This window comes from Anser cygnoides, chromosome 1 (genome assembly GCF_040182565.1).
Source record: "Anser cygnoides isolate HZ-2024a breed goose chromosome 1, Taihu_goose_T2T_genome, whole genome shotgun sequence".
Classification (NCBI taxonomy): domain Eukaryota; kingdom Metazoa; phylum Chordata; class Aves; order Anseriformes; family Anatidae; genus Anser; species Anser cygnoides.
In genome coordinates, this window is record NC_089873.1 from 138,582,084 (window position 1) to 138,606,075 (window position 23,992).

Consider the following 23,992-nt stretch of genomic DNA (forward strand, 5'->3'; position numbering starts at 1 on the left):
CACACAGTTCGCTCACTCTCTCCAGGTGCAATGAGGGAGAGAATTGGAAAGGTAAAAAATTGTGAGAATTCATGGGTTGAGATAAAGACAATTCACTAGTTAAAGCAAAAGCTGCTTACACAAGCAAAACAAAACAAGGGATTCATTCACTACCTCTCACTGCAGGTAGATGTTCAGCCATTTCCAGGAAAGCAGGGCATATCACATGCAACGGTTACTTGAGAAGACAAATGCTATTACTCCAAACATCACCACTTCCTCCTTTTTTGTCCCTCAGCTTTTATTGTTGAGCACAATATCATATGGGATGGGATATCCCTTTCATCAGTTGAAGTCAGTTGTCCTGGTTCTGTCCCCTCACAGCTTCTTGAGCACTCCCAGCCTCTTTGCTGACAGGGCAGCATAAGCACTGCTCAGCAACAACTGAAACATCGGTGTGCTATCACCACTACTTTAATAAAAAATCCAACACACAGCATCAGTGAGCCTCTACAAAGAAAAGTAACTCTATCCCAGCCCAAACCAGGACAGTATGACAACATTTTCTTCTTAAGAACAGGCAGATGCATTCTACTGTGGTTAAAATCTTACAGGAGTCTGTCTATGTGCTCCTTTACCACTCCTGTTTCTTGCCTATTATATTTGGAAAAAAAAAAAGGCTGCTGCCCAGCACCCTACCAGGCTGCTCCAGGAGTCACCATTCTCTGTCAAAATCCCCAGTTCATTCCTGTCCTGCTACTGCTTTATTGACATATGGAAAGATATAACCATATCAGTATTAGTTTGTATATCAGCTAGTCATATATAGCTATGATACAGTTATTTCCAAAGGAAAAAGCTAAAGATATAACGCAGTGGGCTCATGAATATTTCCACTGTCTAAATTCCCGCTGCAGTGTGAGACTGATGACTGATGAGCCGTAAGTGTGCCATTGTTTTCCAGGTTCATGCTCTTATACTGCTTGTAAACATAAATGATACTGAATTGTCACTAAGACCAACCATCACCCCCAAATGGATTTCTGACCTGCTTTCTTCTCTGCAATTCAAAAAGAGAACTAGTGTGGCACAGTAAATCTCCTTATCAGCTTTTTGACTGCAAAAGTCTTTTCTACAGAAATGAAAATCACACCACCTCCACTTATGCTCACATGATGTATTAGAAGTGTAGAACAAGGCTGAAGTGGAGAGCAATGTATTAAGTGACACCTTGTCACTGAGTTCATGCGTTTGATCATGTCCATCAGTAACTCAGTATTGATTTAGAAGATGAACAACTCACCTTGAGCATTCAGAACTCAAAAAAAAAACAAAAAACAAACAAACAAAAAACCTCCAGTCATCCCTAGAAACAGTAATCACAAGGGAATCAAGAAAGACTGGCTTGGTCTTTCATGGTTTCAAATGGAAAGGTTTGGTGGGAATGGTGGTGTTATGAGGATGCATTCATGAGTCCCTTGGGAGTGCACTTTCTCTGTATTTCAGGAGAGAATAAAAATGTGGCAAAGTTTTTCTGAAGCATAGTTATGAAACAAACAAACACTGTGAAGCAAACAGGAATGATGAGCAAATGGGAATAGGTGGATTTTTTTTTTTTTTGTTAAAAAAAAAAGCACAGATTTAGTTACAGAAGAAGCTCTTTCTGTTGAGAATCACTTTTTCAATCGCATTGAAGATGTCAATAGACAAAACAACTGAAAGTTCAGATTTCAGGTTTGAACCCAGCATGGACATTCAGAGGAAAAGGTAGTATATCATCCGAAGATTCACTGCACTTCCAGATAAAAGAAATTCCGTGCTTGCCGATGCAGATATCTTTTGAACACTTACTGAGCTGTAGAGGTAGAAGAAAGGACTTCCGACTACAAAGAATTAAAAACAAACAAACAAGCAAAAACACGCTTTATTGTGTCCTCACCTTTGGAAGAAAGTCACTCATTTTTATGGTGGTAACAGATTTTTATGGTGATTACATTTTATAGAGAAGGAAGGGGGCAAAGTGCCTGGGCTAATAAAATTAAAGCCATAGGAAATTCCTGGGAGAATCAAATGGGGTTCAGGAAATTGAAGGAAGACAGAGTTTCTGTGCCTTTCACTCTCCTTTCTCCCAGCCTTTTACTTCCCTTTTTCTCCCTCCTCCAACAATATAGCTCCCAGAGTGCTAAGCTGTCTCCCACCCATTCCTGCAGCAGACACCTCCAAAATAGGAGCTCTGCTCACCTCCAGGCACCTCACACTGCAGGAGCAAAGAAGGGAGGGAGTTGAGTTGAGCCCAGAGATTGGGCTGGAGAGGAGGAAGGATCAATTCAATCAAAATTGCATTTGTTGATCCTGCACCACTTTAGAGATGGCATTTAATGTCAACTCTCGGTGTGAGGGGGCTGTAACTCCACATGGTTACTTGTGCATCCCAGACAGATCTTCCTGCTCCCACTCTGAAGAGCTTCCAAGCCTGTAGCAAACAGCAGAGGAGTGGCATGCTCTCTGGCACTCTCTCAGATTGTGGATCTGCATAACACATTGAGGAAGTCTGGGTTTTGAGGTTTTAGGGTTTGGATACTTTTTTTTTTTTTTTTTAATTAGAAAACACTACAGCAGAACAATCCAAACAGCCCACAAGGACAGTGTTGTAACCACCACAAAGGAACTCTTCTACCCAGGGGATTTCTTTGTTTAACTATATTTAGGGCAAATCCTCACCTGAGGCTTTAAAAAATGTAAAAAAAAAAAAAATAATCTCCAAGCAAGGCCAGTGCAGTTGATGATGTTATCAAAGCCTGTTATCTTCTGGAGTCTAGGAAACCAGCGCTGAGCTGTCTCACTATAACCCAGGAGAGGAAGATGAATAGGCTATTTCCAGAGGAAAACCGGGCAGAGATACTGAGATTGGTTCCCACCTTTGAGCTCTACAAGGAGTAAAGTCACTGCAGAAACAGAATTAAAAACAACCTTTCCTAAAAGTCCCTAAAGCTTGAAGAATAATTCATTGATCCAACAGCAATAAGGGTACTCACATGAACTGCCTAGACATTTTGTATTACTGATGTATTATGACTTTTGTATAGACTGCAACATTACAAAGACCTTCTTCTTGGTCCTTGCACCAAAGATTCTCTATTTTTCAGGAGATGATGTTTTCCACAGAACAGAGGAACAGCAACAGGAGACCAGAATGCAGGACTTCTATCTGTGTGAACATTCAAATCACTTGAATAGAAGGTTACACAGCCTGACCATCCTTTTGTAGTTGTCATTATATGGGGCCTTTGCTCAGGGATGGGAAAGGGATACCTTAACCCCACACCGACTCCCTCCTCCACTCTGTCATGGATAGGATCTCTCGTGTTCTCATCAGGATGCTAGAAGTGAATTCCAGGTTGTTGAGTGGCTTTGTAGCCTCATCAGCTTTCCTAGTGAAAGCAGTGTGGATGCAAGGAGTTCACCAATGGCCATGATTGAATGCGAGCGAAACAGGAGTGAGAGGATCCAGTAGACTTTATCTGTTTCATTTCCCTTAAATTAAAATAAACTCTGCCTTTAGTTGGACACTTTTGATGCAGAAGCTCTTATTGTTAGGAAGCAATAATTTAAAGAGTAGGCTCCTTCTCTGTTACTGTTTTTAAAGGTATTTGAAAGAAAATGTTAATAAAAGCTTGTTTGGAAACACAGAATCAGAAAAAATTGGTTTCAAAGGGGACTTCTTGAAGGTCATGTGGACTAGTGGAATTTTGTCACCCTGAGTGAACTTTATCTGCCAGGATGGGATTTCAGCTGCCTGAGATGTTTTTAACCATCCTGAGACCTGCTGGAAGGGCAATGTGTCAGGATACATGCAAAACAGGAGAATTATAGAAATCACCAGAAACAATATTTAGATACATATGCTGGACAAGCGAACTACAGGAGCTCCTCAACTGGATCTGCAACTCATTAAACAAAAACTGGTCAAGGATGTGAGTCAAGGGCAGTCTTGAATGCAAGGACTATGATGTGATGGACTTCAAAATCCTGAGAGAAAGCAGAAAGGCAAATAGTGTAATATATACATTGGATGTCATGAGAGTCAACTTCAGCTTGTTCAGGGCAGGATAGGGTCTCAGATCCAGAGCTCTGTCTGTCTCTCACATATTAGCTAGGAGACTGGCAGTAATTCAGAGACTTCTATGGAAGTGTCCTGCCAGAAGCCTGGATTTAGGTTCCAGAACATCCTTTCTCTTCTTGCTGTGTCTTGGATACCATGATACAGACCACAGCTCATCCCTTTCAGTCCCAAGTAACATCTTTAAACAGATTTTGACATCTGCTACCTTTGCCCCTGGCACACAACTTACCATTCCAGAGGTGTCCTCTCATACCACACAGACTAGGGTCTCCGAGACCTCTACCCCCACTTGCTTCCTCCTGACTTTGAGGACCTACTCTGCTGCAGGAACTCACTTGGTGCCTGCCTGGTGGACCTCAGTTCATGCTATGGGATGGCTCAAGGCATGCTTCCCTCCAGCCAGGGGGTCTGCTTGTTTTGTTTGTTTGTTTGATTCTTTTTCTGGCAGAATCACAGAAACAAAGACGAAACCAATTCCAGAATAAGTTTCTTTAGTAGTCTTAGGGAAAGCTTTTGAAAAAACAGTAAGGAACAGAATTGCTTTGTAGGCATGGGAGACGTTTAGTATTGAGCCTGGAGAGACAGTCATGCCAGTAATGCTGGCATGAGGAAAAACAGATCGTTTACAATGGCAGTAATAGTGAACTCAGCTGTTGTAGCCATGTAGTCCTGTAATATGGTATTTCTATTGCTAGTAACAGACCATTGAACAGGTTTTTGTAGCTAATTTGTTTACTTTTATATTTGTGTGGTACCACCAAGGTACCACCACTGATGCAGTGTATCCTTGGATGACAGCAGAGGCCTTTAGAAGTGGAGACACAGGATACGATAATGAGGTGTACAGGCACAGGGGGAATAAGAGATGGGCCACTGGGCACCCCATGGTTATGAATGACCTCTAACCCTTGGTTTCCCCAACTGAAATGATCCACGTGCTAAAGTGAAATGCATGATTAACTTCCACACTAAGGTTGTGTCTCATATCTGCTTACTAGTTAGAGGTTCAGGATGTGTCACTTCTGTTTTGTCCAGGTGTTATAAAAACAGCCAGCCTGTACTAGAGCTTGCAAGTGACAGGCTTCTGGTTGAAAGTTCAAACGTTTAATTTCTGACATTGCACACCATCCCTCCTTCCCTTCCCAGTTATCTGATGCCTGTTAGTATTCACAATTCAAGTTATATTTTTATCTACCACAAATATGAAGTGATGAGAAGTGGGAAGAAACCTTTGGGTTTGTAAATAGTGAGGGTCAGCCTCTAGGTGATATTGTGCTGAAGGACTTAGCAACATAGTTTGGAGGCAACAAATGGGTTTATGAGAAAATTGTCTCCTGAAATCTTTAACAATATTCATTTTCTGTGGGCAAGTGAGCATTTTTGAGATGTTTAATCTTGGCCTATTTTCAGTGGGTTTTCATAGAGATGATAAATTTTTACTCCTGATTACAGCCTTGATCAAGCTGCTTCCTAGGCAGTGGACCACTGGAGGTTCTGAATAAAACACTTAAATTTGGTTGCTCCTATTATATTCTTCTGGATGAGATTGAAAAGTAGTATAATAACTTCCAGAGCTCTACTGAAATATTTTTGCTAAAACACTGCAAAAATGGTCTTCATAAGAAGAATGAAGAAATCGTCATAGGAAGAAGGAAGTTCACACAACTGAAAATATTTTTGGAAAATGCAAGCAAATACAAGGAGTTTTTCAAAGACAGGTTCCTGAGGAGCTGCCTCTACAGGCAATGCTGTTATCTCTGTTTACAAGAAGGACAATATGAAAAACCTATAAATTATTGCCAACAAGATACATAATTGTTCATGTGAAAACAAAAACAAAAACAACAACAAAATCTGACTCTCTTCACTTGCATGCCATTATGCCACTTCTTCAATAACGGTTATTATTTCTTCAGTTTCATGCCTTATTAATTGATTCTCATATTCTGTCTATTAAAGGAAGAATAAAATATTTAATTAGTGTTTCCTGCATTAGATTAGTCACTAGTTTACAATTTTGAACCTCCTATTATTTAAACGGTAGTTATTTATTATATAGAAGCTGTTGTAGGACTCTGTCAGTGAGAGGACTGAAGTAGTAGCATCTAGATATTCCCTTCACGATGAGCTCCGCAAAGAGGACCAAAGGACATCTCACAGAATGGCTGAGGTTGGAAGGGACCTCTGAAGACCATCTAATCCTACACCCCTGCCGAGCAGGATCACCTAGAGCACGTTGCACAGGATGGCATCCAGGTGGGTTTTGAATATCTCCAGAGAAGGAGACCCCACAACCTCCCTGGGCAACCTGTGCCAGTGCTCTGTCACCCTCACGGTAAAGAAGTGCCCTCTCGTATTTAGCTGGAACCTCCTGTGCTTCAGTTTGTGCCCGTTGCCTCTTGTCCTGTTGCTGGGCACAACTGAAAAGAGATTGGCTCCATCCTCTTGACACCCTCCCCTCAGATATTTATACACATTTATGAGGTCTCCCCTCAGTCTTCTCTTTCCTGGGCTAAACAGGCCCAGTTCTCTCAGCCTGTCCTCATGCGACAGGTGCTCCAGCCCTCTCATCACGTTAGTAGCCCTCCTCTGGACTCACTCCAGTAGTTCTATGTTCCTCATGTACTGGGGAGCCCAGAACTGGACACAATGCTCCAGGTGTGGCCTTACCAGGGCTGCGCAGAGGAGGAGGATCACCTCCCTTGACCTGCTGGCAGCACTCTTCCAAATGCAGCCCAGGATACCGTTGGCCTTCTTGACCACAACGGCACATTGCTAACTCATGGTCAGCCTGCTGCACACCAGGACTCCCAGGTCTCTCTCTGCAGAGCTGCTCTCCAGCAGGTCACCCCCCAGCCTGTACTGGTGCCTGGGGTTATTCCACTCAAAAGCCAGAAATCTAATTTTTTTTTTTTTTTTTAACATTGGAAAGTTTGTGTAACTAAGGAACTGAAATTAAAAGGATTAAGAGAGGCTTCCAGTGATCCAGTGTTTCCTTGTGGACATGTTCTTGCTTCCAGGCCTGTCTGTAACCAACTCAAATACTTTCTGAATTGCAGCAAGTTTTGCACAATGCTCTCCAGACTGTCAGTTCCCCTGTTACTTGCAATCTGTTCCTTGCTCTCATGAATCTCTCGAGCACTCTGCGTAAGCTAGAATCTCTTAGCTCTCTACTGTGCTTTCTTACCATAACCTCAAAAACTTCACTTCTTAAGCAGTGTTGCCAAATATTAACATGGTCTCAGCATCTGCTATGACACAAGTATTTTTGACCAGAAGTAGATTTCTCTGTCCATTCTCACCCCATAGCTGAGCAGCAGCCTGGATCTACGTTATTATTGTGCTGAGCTTAGGCTCAGCTCTCTTTTAGTGATAACATATGGTTTATAGGGAGAGCTGGGTGAAATTATGTATTTGTCAAATGCTCCAGGTGGACATATCACAAATATCTTAGAATGGAAAAGGAAAACCAGAAGAATTATTTTCATATGGAACTCCTCTTTCAGTACACCAATAGAAGGAAAAAAAAAATTGTGCTTCTACACATTTCTCTGACACTTAGGTCATACCTTTGAAACTGCAATGGATCCTCATTTACAACAAATTTCAGACAAATGGAAGGAAAATATACCTGGAAATTCACTGGAGCGATCTCATGGAATGGGTCTTTTGGCTGTAGTACTCTAGCAGGTACTATTTTCAAATAAATGTTTCTACAGTGACAAAAAGGGGTGGTGAAGAAAAGACTCAGCATGCAAACATATCAAAATATACTATATTATTATTATACTCCTGAGTTATCATTTTCTTCCTCCAAGACAAAAATAATGAAAGATTAACTAAAAAATTATGTGAATTGAAAACAATGGCATCAGTTCATTGTTCAGAATTTGGATTATAATAATCTATTTTATGACTTTTTAAGAAATCATAGGAAGTTTTTTCATCCTCTTAAAGAGAAATATTCTTAAAACAAGGAAATTTTACATGCCACCCCTCTACATTGCAGTATCTGAAAGTAGGAAAGGGGAACTGATATAAGACCTTGTCTTGAAAGGAGTTGTGCAATGTTGATCAAGAAAGTAAAAAGGTTGGCAATCAGAAATGTAGAGCCCACTTGAGGAATGTCCATGGTGTCATGACTCCTGCAATAATTCAGTGAAAGTTTTTCCCACCTCCCCCCTCCTTAAAAGACACCAGAACATTTCTATTGGAGAAAGAGGAGTTATTTCAGGTACAGAATAAAAATAAAAATAAAAATAAATGCACAAGAAACAAAGCTTACACTGCACAGAGAAAAAATACGATACTTGCTGCCAGTCCTGATACCAGAAGTAGCACATATGATGAAGTAGACATAAGTTGTTCTCCTCCTGAAAGACATGTAGTCATCAAAATGTTGTTTAGTATCACAGAAAAAGAAAGATTGCTCAACTATGTGAAACACCAGTATGAAGTCACTTCTTCCTTAGCCTAGCTCCTCATGATCCTGTAATGTGAAAGAGTAGGATGGCAGATGGTATGTGGGCCATCTCCAGTAACTTGAGACTACCAAGCATTTTGTGAGGTTCTGAGGCCTACTGAGTACTTCAAAATTCAAAGTGGCAGAGAGCAACAGGGAAATGAGAAGTTTATAAAGACAGAAGTAGAAATAGAAGAAAGAAAACAGCTAGCAACGAAGACCTGAAAAAAATGTGCTTTATACACTATCTTCTTGCAAGAAGAATTAACTGTCACAACAGAATGGTTGGAAACCTCCCTTATATTAAGAGATATTCCGGTTCTTTGCTCCTTTCATCCTAGCAAATTGAAGAAATTTGCAAATATAAAAATGTTTCTATCTGTGAAGTAAGAAGTGAGGCAGACAAGTAATATCTGAGAGAAAATTAGGTCAAGAAAATGATTTTCATTCTTACCAAACTCTACAGGTGTACTCCACTCCCCCCAGTTTTTGCTCACTAAGCAACCATTGTCAGTAGCTCTGATTTTGATGCTGTATCTTTTTTCTGCATTGAAGCTGTCAAATATGTAGGAGTTTCCAGTGATGTTTGTTTCCTAAATAGGAAAACAACTAGACTGAGAGCTTTTTCTTTGCTGGATGACAATGTGTCTGCTTCATTTAATGACGTAGACACTTACAAATTTTGCACATGTATCGATCGACAGATGAGTGAAATAACAAATAGAAAATCATCCCTTAAGAAATTAGCTTGTTCCATCTTAATTCCTTTTGTATGAACATTTTTTTCGGTGATGCTGGGAGGATGAAATTTGCAGCATTTAACCTCTGCTAAAGAGCAGAATTTTGGAAAAAAATCAATAGTGTATTTTCAATCTGTAAGTCTTTTAGCAGGAACTCCTTTGAAGAATTGGCATTCCCTTTCCCATAATTGTTTTCAAAACTGAAGTAAAGTTTAACAACCAGATTACATAGAAGTGAAACATTTGACATATATGGAAATGCTTCTCAGAAGAGTACTGAGCTTTCTTGAAAACATGCTTTTTTTTTTTCTTCTTCTTCTTCTTCCTCCTTTATACTGATTTAATCTTTCAGTTGACATTTTCCTGCATCCTTCATCTCAACCTCTCCCAGATACCATTAATAAAGTACAAATCTCCACAGTTCTCCTTTTTTTTTTTCTTGTCTACAACAACAACGTGGAATTATGATCCATATTTATACACAAGTTTGAGTTTGCTAGGAAGTACAATGAACTGTAAAATGGAAGATTTTGTGACTTGCAAAGAAATAATATAAAGTTTCATATATGCAGGAATATATTTTATAAACAGTTTAAAACTATGTTGAGGAAACTTGTCAATGAGAAGCATACACAGTATACTGAAACCAAGGCAATTTGATTGGAGGATGTTCTTATACAGATGGCTTTTCAACCCAGCATAAATGTTAGATTAATAGGGTAATAAAGACTTACCATTTTAGATGTGTCTTTGATGCCTTTCTCAGGATCAGCCTAGCAACAACAGAGAACTTGAATGTTTATGATTGTTCCTTTTGTTTCTTTATAATAAAGTGTCTTGCCTTATGAATGTTTGATTTTCAGAAAACAATAACAAAAAACCCCACATGCTTCATATGCCTTCTTTTATAGACCATGAAGTTAAACAGTTCTTCCACTGAAACATTTTTGCTTACCACTAATGCTCTAAAATAATGTACACTTTAATTTTGATTGCAGAACTGTGAATCAAAGAACTAAACAACAACAACAACAACAAAAGGCTCAGGTTGCCCACAAATGAAAAGTGTATGTTTCACTTGTACGTAAGAGTATCTTAAAAAATCCTAGCAAACTGGGGCAATGTTTTCTCCATCAAAACTTTTGTCTTTGTAACTTTTGCACTGTTAATCTTTTCATTAGTTATGTTATGTCTTCCTTTTAATTTTTATTTTTTACCTTTGGAACAATGAATTCAACTGTTCCTATAAATATTTCAAGCAATATTTTTGATGGATATAATATTACTGTGTGTATTCATCCATATCAAAATACTTGCAATTATTAAAATGTATAGTAACAAACATATATAGGTAAGTTCTGGGAAACCTGGATATTCTGTACTAATAACATGACTATATATATGCATATGTATTAAGACATGGAAGGTTCTTTCCACTTTAAGTTAACAAAAAAATATACTGAAAGCGAAAAAAAGAAAAAGAAAAAGAAAACCCTCCCACAACCCACAATGAACTGATGTGTATTTCTGCCCATTTATATCTGATTGTGACAGCTGCAGTGAAATTCACAACTGTATATAAGGTGCAGACCTACTTTAGCTAAACCTCAGAATCAGATAAGGTACAGACTCTGAGGTCATCTAAGTAGACAGTTGGATCTGGGAGGATGCTTGTTTGCACAAAAGCTGCATACAAAAGAATTACAGAATTCCAGTTAACAGTAAAACAGGAAACACACAAGAAAAAAAAAAACAAAACAAAACAAAAACAAAACCACTAGGGAGAACTTGGCACAAGCTATAAGATGAGCATGTTAAATATTGCTGTTAGCATTATCTATTTAAACCATCCACTTTTCTACTTTGCATCACTCAATTTTTTTCCTCTAGTGCACTGCAAATGAGTAACATCATACATTTCTGATCTTTAAACCAGCTAGCTCCATTTAAAATTAAAATTTTAGGCAATTTTGAGCCCTTGCAACAATCCAAGAATTCCAGTTACACACTGAATTCACTGTGTAACTCACTTTATTGGCTAACTACATCCTTTAGCAGAATTATGTTCATGTCAGGCAACTTCCACACATAGCAAAACCAAGAAGGCCAAGCTGGGGTGTCTTTTTTTTTTTTTTCTTTTTTCTGGGGGGGGGGGAGGTGGGAGGGGAGGGAGGTGGTAGTGGTAATGGTGAGGAAGATTTAGCTCTGTGTATTCACCCTCAGCGTGGGGATCCTTGCCCAGTTTCTTTAATGGCCAGCTGACTGAAAGCACTCCTATAACTGTGCAAGGACACCTTGTATAAAAAATGGAGGGGTCACTCAAACAGAAGAACAGGGGATCGGTTGTATGGTAGTGTGTGTGCAAATACAAGCAGACAAAAAGAGTTAAGTGTTATAATCAATTCTTCTTACCTTCTTTTCTATGACAACTTGATATTTGAAACAAGTGTTTCTTTTCACATGACTTGTACGAGGTGGTTGCCACTTAATTTCACAACTATGAGAAAGTCCTGTACAGTTCACAGTGACATTTAATGGAGGGGTGAGCTTCTCTGAAATAATTTAATTAAGAATAAAATTATTATGCATCTATGAATACAACTGATTAAAAAACAAGTCTTTTTACTGTGTCTTTTTAAAATATAGGTGGCTAGGTGGCTGTTCAAGCAACTGGTTTAAAAAGTTGTAATGCAGCTTTGTGAGAGTTACCAGATTCACCCCATATTCAAAAGCAGAACTTCCTGATTTAACACTCCAGTTGAGCAGCCTGGAATATCAGAAGTAACTGTAGGTAAAATGAAATTAAAACAAACAAACTCAGGTTGGAAATTAGGAGAAATTTCTTCCCAGAAAGAGTGGTCAGGCATTGGAACGGGTTGCCCAGGGAAGTGGTAGAGTTACTGTCCATTGGGGTGTTCAAGGAAAGGTTGGATGTGGTGCTTAGGGACCTGGTTTAGTGGGTGACAGTGGTGGTAGGGTGATGGTTGGACCAGATGATCTTGGAGGTCTTTTCCAACCTTAATTATTCTATGATTCTATGAAACAAACCCGTTGTAATATTTTAGTGAATTGAGAAATTTAATCTGAGCAGCGATTTTTTTTTGTGTTCATATTAAATTAAATCAATTTCCTTCCTTTTTTTTTTTCTTTTTCTAACTAGAAACTTGTCCTTCCATTAAAAAAAAAAAAAAGGAAAAAATATTTTACTCATTGTACTAAGGCACTTGGTTCTTTTGTATTCTGTGGATGAACAGAGTTCAGAATTCTGAGATACTGGTATAGACCTAACATCTAGTTAGTCCCACTCAGGCATCCATAGCTACTTAATTCCAAAAGATGAGCTTGTTCTTTCATAGAACACATATTTGACTGAAATGTTCAAAATTATCTGACCTGTGGTTTCAGATTGTCTCTCTGTTCATTTTTTTTCACTCTTGTACATTTGGCTTTTCAGCCATTAAGACTAGGAAAAGGAATAAAAAAATCTGTTCTGAGGAGATTTAAATTCCAACCCCCTGGACTTGAGCAAAGTCTTTGATATGGTCCCTCACCACATTCTTCTCTCTAAATTGGAGAGGTATGGATTTGAAGGATGGGCTGTTAGGTGGATAAAGAATTTGTTGGCTGGTTGCAGCCAAAGGGTTGTGGTCAACAGTTCTATGCCTGGGTGAAGGACAGTCACAAGTGGTGTCCCTCAGGGGTCAGTCTTGGGACCGGTGCTCTTCAACATCTTTATCAATGACATAGACAACGGAATTGAGTGCACCCTCAGCAAGTTTGCAGATGACACCAAGCTGAGTGGTGCAGTCAATACAATAGAGGGGACGCCATCCAGAGGGACCTGGACAGGCTGGAGAAGTGGGCCCATGAGAGCCTAATGAGGTTCAAGAAGGCCAAGTGCAAGGTGTTGCACTTGGGCTGGGGAAATCCCAGGTATTTATATAGACTGATCTAAGAAGAACTTGAGAGCAGCCCTGTGCAGAAGGACTTTGGGGTCCTGATGGATGAGAAGCTGGACATGAGCTGTCAGTGCGCGCTTGCAGCCTGGAAGGCCATATATCCTGGGCTGCATCAAAAAAGGGGTGGCCAGCAGGGAGAGGGAGGTGATTGTCCCTCTCTACTCTGGTCTTGTGAGACCCCACCTGGAGTACTGCGTGAAGGCCTGGAGCCCCCAGCACAAGAAGGATTTGGAACTCTTGGAACACGTCCAGAGGAGGGCCACTAAGATGATCAGAGGGCTGGAGCACCTCTCCTATGCAGAAAGGTTGAGGGAACTGGGCTTGTTCAGCTTGGAGAAGAGAAGGCTCCAGGGACACCTCATTGTGGCCTTCCAGTACTTGAAGGGAGCCTATAAACAGGAGGGGGAACGCCTGTTTATGTGTGTTGATAGTAATAGGACAAGGGGGAATGGTTTTAAACTAAGACAGGGGAGATTTAGGTTAGAAATTAGGAGAAAGTTTTTCACTCAGAGGGTGGTGAGGCACTGGCACAGGCTGCCCAGAGAAGCTGTGGATTCCCCATCCCTGGAGGCATTCAAGGCCAGGCTGGATGCGGCTCTGGGCAGCCTGCTCTAGTGGTTGGCAACCCTGCCCAGAGTAGGGGGATTGAAAGTAGGTGATCTTTAAGGTTCTTTTCAACCCAGGCCATTCTATGATTCATGCAATAAAATTGAAAAAAATATACATCCTTACCAATTTTGTACAGAGCAATCATATTCTTGTAGGACTGAATGTTTTGTCCACTTCCATTTACCAGGAAATAAGCACTCTTATTCTTTATTGTCACATTTTGGAATCTACATCCGGTGTGCCTTCCACAATTATCTTTGACATAATTCTGGCATCCTATGAAATCTTCTTTCCTGTATATGACAAACTGCTTCAGTTAAATACTAGCAATGTCACATGTCAGACCAGAGTTCAAAATTCCCAAGACTCAAGAAGACCTACTTACCGTGAGCTCTTCCAGTACAGGAAATATTGGGTATCTCCTGGAGCTGTCCTGCTCACATGCCAAGTGCAGTTCATGAAGGAAACATTATATATCACACAGATAAAATTTTCTATGGCTGTGCCATTCATGTCTGCAAACAGATGAAGAATATCCCACATCAATTCTGTGGAGAGACTGTGTAACTGCTTAAACCCTGTAGAGCTCTGCATGCCTATTTAGTGATTTTTTAAGCACCTGATTAACAAAACCAACTGCATACTAGTTGGGTCTTGCAATTACATGTTTACTTCAACGTAGCAGTGATTTTATCTGTGTTGAGTCTGAGGATTATCTACCGTTGCTACAGATACTGAAAATTTCACTATGATTTAATCAGCTCAGGGACATGATGTAGTGGAGACTACTAATGAAGACGGTCACTGTTGAGTCCTTTGTTTAGATCCTCAGTTTGTCTAAGGTCCAGCCTACAATGGAATATAAATTCTGCAACTATGAGCCAGGAAAGTTCTCTATCCTGTGTCTGTGTTATGCAGTGAAGTTTGGTTGATTTATAAAGGACTAAGGATTTAAAATAAGTTTTCCACCTCTTTCATTGTGTAACAATTAGATGCTTACAATCTTACCCTGAGACTCTTTCCCAAAACTAGCTCCTGCAGAACTGTCATCATTTTGAGGAGAGAATGGCGTATTTTCAATCTTGAATTTAGAAGCATTGTTAATCTGTTCAAGACTAAGGCACTTTGGATTCAAGGATATGGGGAATTTTGAATGCACAGGACTTGATATGCCCAAATATCTATGTCATTAATGCAAAAACAAGAAAAAAATGAAGTGTAAATTGATAATTCGCTTACATCAAAGAACTGTTCAGGTTGTATATTCCCATGAGGAATTAGTTCCATGTGTTGTGTCTTCCCTATCAAAAGGTAAGATCTTCAATGGGAAATAATAATCATGCAGCAGCTACTGTCATCATGAACTGAAGGACTGCATCACAGCTTTCCAAGACAGTGAATCGTTGAGCTTAAGCACCATCACTGCCTACCATTGGATGTACCTTCATAGTGAGCCTTAAAGCACCCCCTATGTCAAACACTTGTTCCCAAACAATGTTAAGAAGTCATCATCTTATGAGAAAAATTGGCTGTCTCCTGTCCAAGCTTTACTGCAGTCCAAGCTGGAAGCCTCTTTTTCTTTATTTCCCCATAGAGCAACTGATCACATAGCCGACAGCACTGATTTCGAACAAAATGCTGTATTTGAGCAGACCAAAACTGATATCAGTGAATTCTTAGGGAGAAAAGTAAAAAAAAAGAGAAAGCACAGAACAAGCCTTCACTTATACAGTCTCTCAGCTGCTGGTGAGAAGTGTCCTAAGGGGTTTCAAAGTTAAGAGCTACTTCATCGATCACTGTACTTAGCAGTCTGAGAAAGCCTGATCCCCCATTAATTTCTTCCATCCTTTATAAATCTGTTTTTTTAGTTGTGGAGTCACCGTCCCTGGGGGTGTTTAAGGAAAGGTTGAGACATGGTGCTTAGGGGCATGGTTTAGTGGGTGACATTGGTAATAAGGTGACGGTTGGACCAGATGATCTTGGAGGTCTTTTCCAACCCTAATGATTCTATGATTTATTTGGCCTCCGCCACATCCCTTGGGTGAGCAAGGAGAGAATTCAAAAGGTGTATTTTCCTTCTGGATCCTTTTCTGTCCTCAGCAGTGATGTGAGAAAAAGTAATCTTTCTCCAGAAAAGGTGCTCAAGAATACACTCTTATACCTTGTACCTCATATTTTTTCTTGGCTAGATTCAGGCAGTTACTGTGCTGTATAAAGGTTTTTGGGACTACTCTACAGAAGGGATTTTTTTTTTTCTTTTTCATTTGAACATACTAGGAATGTAGGCACATAATAAATGTGGCCTGGTTCAAAGTTTCCAGAGGCAAAGGCTGCTATCTGGGACACCTAATACAATGAGGCTGCTATCTAGAAGACCTAATACAATGTTATATACCTTAGCTAGATATATAGAGAGAGGAATAAAATCCCATCACTCAGAACACCTCGGTGGAAATATCCCTTTAACACTCACCACATGGGTAGTCAGCAGACACTACGGGAAATGTTATCAGGGACAAGATCTTGCAAAGAAGTCCCAAGAGTAACAACCATCTAAATTGTATACCTTTGGAAATAAAGTGGAATGGTTCAAGAGACTACAAATTTGCCATAATACTCCTGGATCTCTGGAAAGCTTCATCTCTTCCAAGAGTAAGGCTGGAACTCTTTCAAGAGCTCAGTTCAACAACATTTCTTTCAACAGTAGTGTTGGCTTAAGCATTTTCTGTCCTTCTCTATCCTCCGTGGCCCCTTCCTGATTCCATCCTGCCTCCCTGGCTGTGCCATTCCTTGCAGAGCATCCTAGTGAGATGAGCTGAAGAAGTGATCATCTCCAAAACCAATAATGCTTTGCCACCCCAGTAGTTCTTATTTCATATTGCTTTTCCATCTATCTTTGCACCTTTTATTATAAGTAATGGAAAAAACTCACCTGAGATGATGGTGTGGGTTAGCAACCAACAGCTATCTAAGGAGAATTATCTGAGCTACTCCTGCTGTTGCAAGAAATGTTGAACTTATCTAGATGCTAGAGACATGTAAGCACGCATCATAATGATTACTTATATACATATCCCAACTTATATACATATTTATATATATGTATAACATCCCACTCCTGAGAGTCCAGTGAGTATGGTTCAGTAGTAAGGTGACAGACAGCTTCACTCAGTTGTCTCTTCCGACACAGATTCACTTTATGACCCTGGGTCAATCAAATCTATGCACTTCATATCTGCATTTACAAAAGGGAAATATTACTGGAATGGAAATAGGGAAGTTTTCTTCCCGTCAAGTAACTGCAGTAGTCTGAAGTTAGATAACAGGTGCTGTACAAGGGTCTTAGAGGTATGGGTTTTGTAAAGCCTTTGGTGATGCTACAAATCAAAAATAAATAAATAAATAAAAAGAAAAAAAGGCTATTCTGGTGTCAGATTAGACAACAATCTGGTTCAGGTGTGTCCCAACAAACAGTTGAGTTGACTGGGAACACAGGACATAGGGTGAAGGGAACTCCTAAGATGGCACTGTGGTAAAAGGAAAGGCAAATGAAACCAGTTCCTTGGCCACTCCAGTGATGGCTTCAGCTTTTTATATCCAAGAGAAGCATATAGAGACATATTCAAATATTCTTTAAACTTAAGAGCCTGAGTTCTGCAGCCACAACGTTACTCTGTATACAAACCAGCCATGACCATCTGTAAAGTGTCACATTCAGATCAAAATCAAGTACACACTGGGAAGCTCACTCAAACATGCATGAGTGACATTTGCTTTGTGGATAGGACTTTCATTACAAATTTTGTGGAGATTTATTTTTAATTTCTTCTTTATTCACCTTTCTCTGGTGTACAAAATTATGGCTAACCTTTCTTCAAGATGCTGTTGATTTTTGAGCCTACTGTATTCACCTACAGTGTTAGTTTTACAATTTTACTTTTATTTTTAATAACATCTGGAATGGAACTAAGTCTTCATGAGATGTTTCTCCCATTATTTCAGTGAGATACTGATTTTTTTCTCCTTCCAGTTTGTGCTTGAGAATTAGTTAAATTGTTCTAGTGGCATCTTGCTTAACACCTCCTCTTTTAATAACCCTGTATTGATAACTTCTTTATCACTATTTCATTAAAAAAAAAAAAAAGTAAGACCATACTGTCATGATCATTTTCTGTATGCTGTGCTGCCAAAGGACAGCTTAGTTTCTCTGTAGTGCACTCTTTCTTCTGAACTGCCTCCTAAGTTGTTTAATAATGATAATGAAATACACAAGCAAATATACTAGCTTGTATATAATATCCTCACAAGCATCCTTTGTTTCAAACATGAATAATTTATTTCCCCATATTTTAGTATCTTTAACTATGTATGATTTTTCTTTTTTTTTTTTCGGGGGGGGGCATTCTTTATATCTTTTTGTGAAAGAGGTAGGGCATTTAATTGAGTGGAACTGATGTGATGATTGTGATTGCACCCAACTCTATAACAACACATTATTTTAAGCAAACAGTGTTTTCTTTACTTTGTTTGTGTGTTTGCTTCTATCTATCTTTCTTTCTTTGCTTTCTTTGAGTCAACTTAGATTAGCTCCATCACTTCTGTGGATATTATAAACTGTGGGAGTTGTATCTGCAGAAAAATGTCAAAGAAAATAAATTTGACTCTGCATTCTTTGTGGTAATCAGGATTGCTAACAAGGAAGGACTGGATCTCTTCTGGGCCTTGAGTCCAAGACCATTTTTACTTTTTATTCAAAAGTTCCTGAATAGAAAATGCATAAACTTTTCTCAGCTCTTGGACGCAATAGATCACATAATTTGTAAAGGATTACAAATCACATATTTGGAATTAAAACATCATACTTTACTATTGGAAACAAACAAAAAGAAATTAAATTGCTTTAACCTTTTAACCTAACTCTGAAGATGCCACCAGACTGCAGGGTGGAGTTCATCTCACTTAACATTATACAAGCGCTGTATAGCTGTGCCCACAAGGGAGCCAGTAATTCTATGTTGCCTTTATAGTGGCCGGAAAGAAACAATACTTAAGACTGTTTATTCAAGCTAGGATTTGATGAATAAAGCCTTCACTCTGTTTGTTTCCCACCAGTCACTGGAAAGATAGGTCAGGATGACCAGCCTAGAGGCATCCCTCTATAACAAAGTTTTCTGCCTTTAATTCAGGAGGAATAATTCATTCTGCATCTCTCATTATCTGGAATCCACATGTAACTACTACACAGAAATGCTGCCTTTCTTCTTTTTCTATGAAAATCACAAAACTATTTTTGAAAATATCTTTTCCTTCACTTTCTTATACCTGTGGTATTATCATATATTTCTTCTCTTTAGAAAAGCAGTTGCAGTAGAACTGTACTTTTTTTCCTCAGTGGTGGGAAAAACTTTCTTTTCCATCTCAAGTAATTGCTGTGCAGATTATTGACCAAAATCTTAACGAAACAAAGTATTTCCATGCAAAGCTGTTTTCTTTCTGCATTGTAGAATTTTCCATGAAAATTGGCTACAGCTGGACTTCATACTGCAGAATAAGTCAATTTTAATTACTTTTTTTCTGAAAATGCTCAGTCCTGAGAAATGTCCACTGACAATGTTTATTTTAGAAATTTGGAAATATTATCTAGGTTGAAATCCTGCTGCAGTGACTATTCTCATTCAGACTGATTAGAGAATAAAAGAGACTGATTAGACAAGAAAAAATCTGCCCAATAACCTGCTGGTTGTAAGTAATATATGACCATGTAGCTTATCATGTCTGATAATGCTGTGACTTTTATAACCATTGGAAAGGAAGGTTTCTTACTGGAAAACAAACAAACAAACAAAAATAACACTTTCACCCTCCCCCCCCACCTTGGGAGGGGGGGATGGGCAGGGAGGGAATACCTTATTAATGCTGGGCATCTTACTTAAGACTAGACCTCTGAGTTTATTTCCCAGCTTTACCTCTGAGACATTTAGAGAATTATTTTTGCCTGTAGGGGAGTATTAGAGCTGTAACTATTGCTTACATTTTTTATGTGCTATGAGGATAAATTTATGCTTACATTCCTCTGACATTTTTAGAGAATTATGGATATTGTGAAATATTCTACCTCAGTATTAAAATTGGAATAAGAGAAAAGACACATAAATACTTCCATTCAACTGGTACTTAAATGCAGTACTACTCAAAGGAATTTACTCTGTATAGAGATTTTGCTCTATGAGTTTAAAAATCTGAATATTTCCAGGCAAGCTGTGCGTTCTGCAAGAGAATACAGAAAGTGACATAGGTACTCTTCAATACTGTAATGCAGGTTTTGCTGTAACAAGCAAAATACTGCTACTTGGATGAACCCAATAATGCTGTTAATATGGTCACTTTTCATTTTTAGATATTTTTAAATAACTATTTTCAGATTGCAGAAAAAACGTGCTAATAAGCCATCAAAACGTTGTCTAAGACAGTCTTTGGAGACAAAAGCATGCATTTTTTAAGTAGTGTCTATCCACCCCTCACGGAGTTATTTTAAGAATATTACAGCAACACAATGACAAAATAGTATTTCGTTGCCTAGCTTCTTTGGGATAAAAGTTAAAAACAGAGAAATAAAAAAATAAACATACCTCCTCCTTGCAAAGATGTTTCCCTGTGACGATTATAGTAAAGGGGCACAGAAGGGACGGAAGCCATAAATTTGCCTCGGAGGCATATTTTTCTGTGCTTTGTTAGTGTTATTTCATTATTAAGGTCTTCTAAACTGCTCACGTAAGAGGGTGTAAAAATACCGCCTACGTCTTACTCATTTCCCTTACCCCACACTTCCGTAAGGCAACAGGGAAAAAGCACAGCTACATCCATTGTGTTGCTACAGGAAGGCAAATAAGTAAGAGGAGAGTGACATGCTCTTCACCACTTCCTTTGCATAATTTTCATTTGTTCCTGTCACCTGTGTTTCACAGAGGCTTCCATACCGCGCACAACTTCAAAGGCAGATGAAGATGCAAGTTGAACTTCTGGCTCAGGTATAGGTCAGCACCATTGTTACAAACCACACCACTGTTTTCAGCTTATTGCCCAGGTTCACTGCCCTGCATGGGAGATTATGCCTGGAGCTGTGGACTTCATAACAGCTGTTCACAGCTCTGCCTCAGTCATACTTAAAGACAGCTCCCATGACACGCAAGTTCGTGAAGAGTTCCATAGACGGGCAGAAAACCAATATCACCAGCTTCCACAGCTTTTCTACTTGACAAAGTTAATGTCCTCTATGCGTACATATTTTTTTGGGGGGGTGAATTCAATGCACAGTCAAGGAAAAGTTTCTTCTGGCATGCAAATGCCCTGAGTGTACCAAAACAGCACTATGGCACCTGCTTGTACTAGTGCCCTGGTCCTGGGATGGTGTACAGTCCCTCTTGCCCTCTGGCTGCAGAGTCTGTATCCTCCTTCCAGATGCATTCAGTGATGTGAGCATAGTCCTGAGCTATCACACTACCCAGGCACGGAGATGCATAACTGCCCAGGTTAACAGGCTCTGTAGTAGCCCAAGGCTTTTTGTCTGATTTTGAGACTGAAGCACGTGCCTGGGCCCTGAAAGACATTTGTCCAGCAAAGCGTCTTTCTGTGAACTGAGAAACATAGCACCTGCCTTTTCTTATGCTGCATAGTACAGTCTGAGACCCTAAAACTCAGAAAGGCAAACTTTTGGCTGTTCAGGGCACAAGCACGTGGGATCCCTTGAGAAATTGCCCTTAGAGATAATAGAGCAAATGAGAGCTGGGAGATATTTAAAGATATTTCTCTTAGGGCATAAGAGAGCTCAATCACAGCATGCAAGAAATTGGGCAAGGGAAACAGGAGACCAGCTTGGCTAAGTTAAGAACTCTTAGCCAAATTCAGGCACAAAACCAAAACACATAGGCAGTGTAAGTAATGATAAATATCCTGGGAAGATTATAGGGATATGGCCTGGGAGTTCAGGGAGGCGTCAGGATAGCCAAGGCACAGCTGGAGCTAGAGATGTAAAAAATAACAAGAAGGATTTCTTGAAATACATAGGGAAACAAAGGAGGATAAAAGACACTGTAACCCCCTGATGAGCGAAACAGGAGACCTGGCTACAACTGGCATGGAGAAGGCTGAGGTACTCAGCAACTTTTTTGCCTTAGTCATCATTGGCAAGTGCTCTAGCCACACTGCCGAATTCACGGAATTCAAATACAGGGATTGAGAGAATGAAGAACTTCCCACTTTTGGAGAAGATCCAGTTCGATCTGAAGAACCAGAATGTGAAAAAGTCTACTGAAGTTGAGATTCATTATATATGGATGTCCAGCAGTTTGGGGCAGTTCTCCATTAAAGAAAAGACCCTCATTAAAAAGAGAAAAAAGAAGATCTGGTCAACTAAAGATGAGTCAATCTCACCTCTGTGCTAGGTAAGATCATGGAGCAGATCCTCCTGGAAACTGTGCTAAGACACATTAAAAACAGAGAGGTAATTGGTGACAGCCAACATGGCTTCAATAAGGGCAGACCATGCCTGACAAATCTGGTGGCCTTCTACAATGGAGTTACAGCACTGGTGGATAGGGGAAGAGCAACTGACATCATCTACGTGGACTTGTGCAAGGCATTTGACACTGTCCCCCATTATATCCTTGTCTCTAAATTGGAGAGACATGGATTTGACAGATGGACTGCTCAGTGGGTAAGGAGTTGGCTGGATGGTTGCACTCAAAAAGCTGCTATCAATGGCTCCATGTCCAAGTGGAGATCAGTAACGAGTGGTGTTCCTCAGAGACCAGTATTGGGGTTGGTGCTGTTTAACATCTTTGTTAGTGACGTGGACAGTGAGATTGAGCGCACCCTCAGCAAGTTTGCAGATGACACCAAGCTGTGTTGTGTGGTTGACATGTTGGAGGGACAGGATGCCATCCAGAGGGACCTTGACAGACTTGAGAGTCGGGCCTGTGTGAACCTCATGAGGTTCATTCAACAAGGCCAAGTGCAAGATCCTGCACCTGAGATGGGGCAATGCGAAGCACAAATGCAGGCTGGGCGGAGAACGGATTGAGATGGACTTGTGCGAACTGATGGATGAAAAACTGAACATGAGCCAGCAGTGTGTGCTTGCAGCCCAGAAAGCCAAACGTATCCTGAGCAAAAGAAGCATGGTCAGCAGTTTAAGGAAGGTGATTCCCTCTACTCTGCTGTCATAAGACCCCACGTGGAGTACTGTGTTCAGTTCTGGGGCCCCCAGCACAGGAAGGACATGGACCTATTATAACGAGTCCAGAGGAGGGCCCCAAAGATGATCAAGGGTTTGGAGCACCTCTCCTATTAAGACAGGCTTAGAGAGTTGGGGTTTTTCATCCTGGAAAGAAGGCGGCTCTGGGGAGACCTTATAGTGGCCTTCAGGACCTAAAGGAGGCCTACAGGAAAGCTGGGAAGCTATTCTTTACCTGGGAGTGATATGGGACAAAGGTTTTAAACTAAAAAAGGGTAGATTTAGATTAGATATTAGGAAGAAATTCTTTACTCTGAGGGTGGTGAGGCCCTGGAACAGGTTGCTTGGAGAAGCTGTGGATTCCCCATCCCTGGAGGTATTCAAGGCCAGGCTGGATGGGGCTCTTGGCAACCTGTTCTGGTGGGAGGTGTCCCTGCCCATGGCAGAGGGGTTGGAATTAGATGATCCTTAAGGTCCTTTCCAACCCAAAGCATTCTGTGATTATATGATTTTATGACTGTGATTACTGATTCCTCTGCCTTTCTCATGTTTGAATTACTTGAACAGGAAAATAAGTTTATGAAACAACAACATTTAAATCTGATGACTTATAATGTTCACTGAGTGTACCTGTGTTTCTACACTTATTCGTTATATATCACTGAACAGTGGTAAATCAGTTGAGATCTGTCCTGCTTCTGTTTGCTTGTGTCTTGTACAGCTTCTTTCCTATAACCCTTTGTTTTTCTTGCCCTTCTGAGCAGAGGAGGAATTGGGAGTTTCTTGAGAAGATGTTTCCTCTTCTTCAGGTCTCATTTCCTCAATTGTATTCATAGATTAGCCAACAGGACACTAGACTGTTCCCTGATATGACACTTCATTTGAGAA

At 40.0% G+C, this 23,992-nt stretch overlaps 1 protein-coding gene across 2 annotated transcripts in view; it reads right to left on the bottom strand.

The window, feature by feature from the left end:
- Positions 1-20,660, bottom strand: part of LOC106035717 (granulocyte-macrophage colony-stimulating factor receptor subunit alpha-like) — a 42,093-nt gene extending 21,433 nt beyond the window's left edge. Inside the window, exons 1-9 of one of the 2 annotated variants that reach the window (XM_066983012.1) lie at positions 20,502-20,660; positions 14,258-14,387; positions 13,996-14,165; positions 11,717-11,856; positions 10,039-10,077; positions 9,019-9,157; positions 8,388-8,475; positions 7,734-7,815; positions 5,610-6,052 (exon numbers count right to left, since the gene is read on the bottom strand). In XM_066983012.1, the coding sequence (XP_066839113.1) occupies positions 5,981-6,052; positions 7,734-7,815; positions 8,388-8,475; positions 9,019-9,157; positions 10,039-10,077; positions 11,717-11,856; positions 13,996-14,165; positions 14,258-14,387; positions 20,502-20,568 (927 nt within the window). In that variant the 5' untranslated portion in view covers positions 20,569-20,660 and the 3' untranslated portion in view covers positions 5,610-5,980. Of the gene's footprint in view, positions 1-5,609; positions 6,053-7,733; positions 7,816-8,387; positions 8,476-9,018; positions 9,158-10,038; positions 10,078-11,716; positions 11,857-13,995; positions 14,166-14,257; positions 14,388-20,501 lie in introns of those variants that run through there. The other variant, XM_066982997.1, reaches the window with a different exon arrangement.
- Between the last annotated feature and the right edge of the window lie 3,332 nt (positions 20,661-23,992).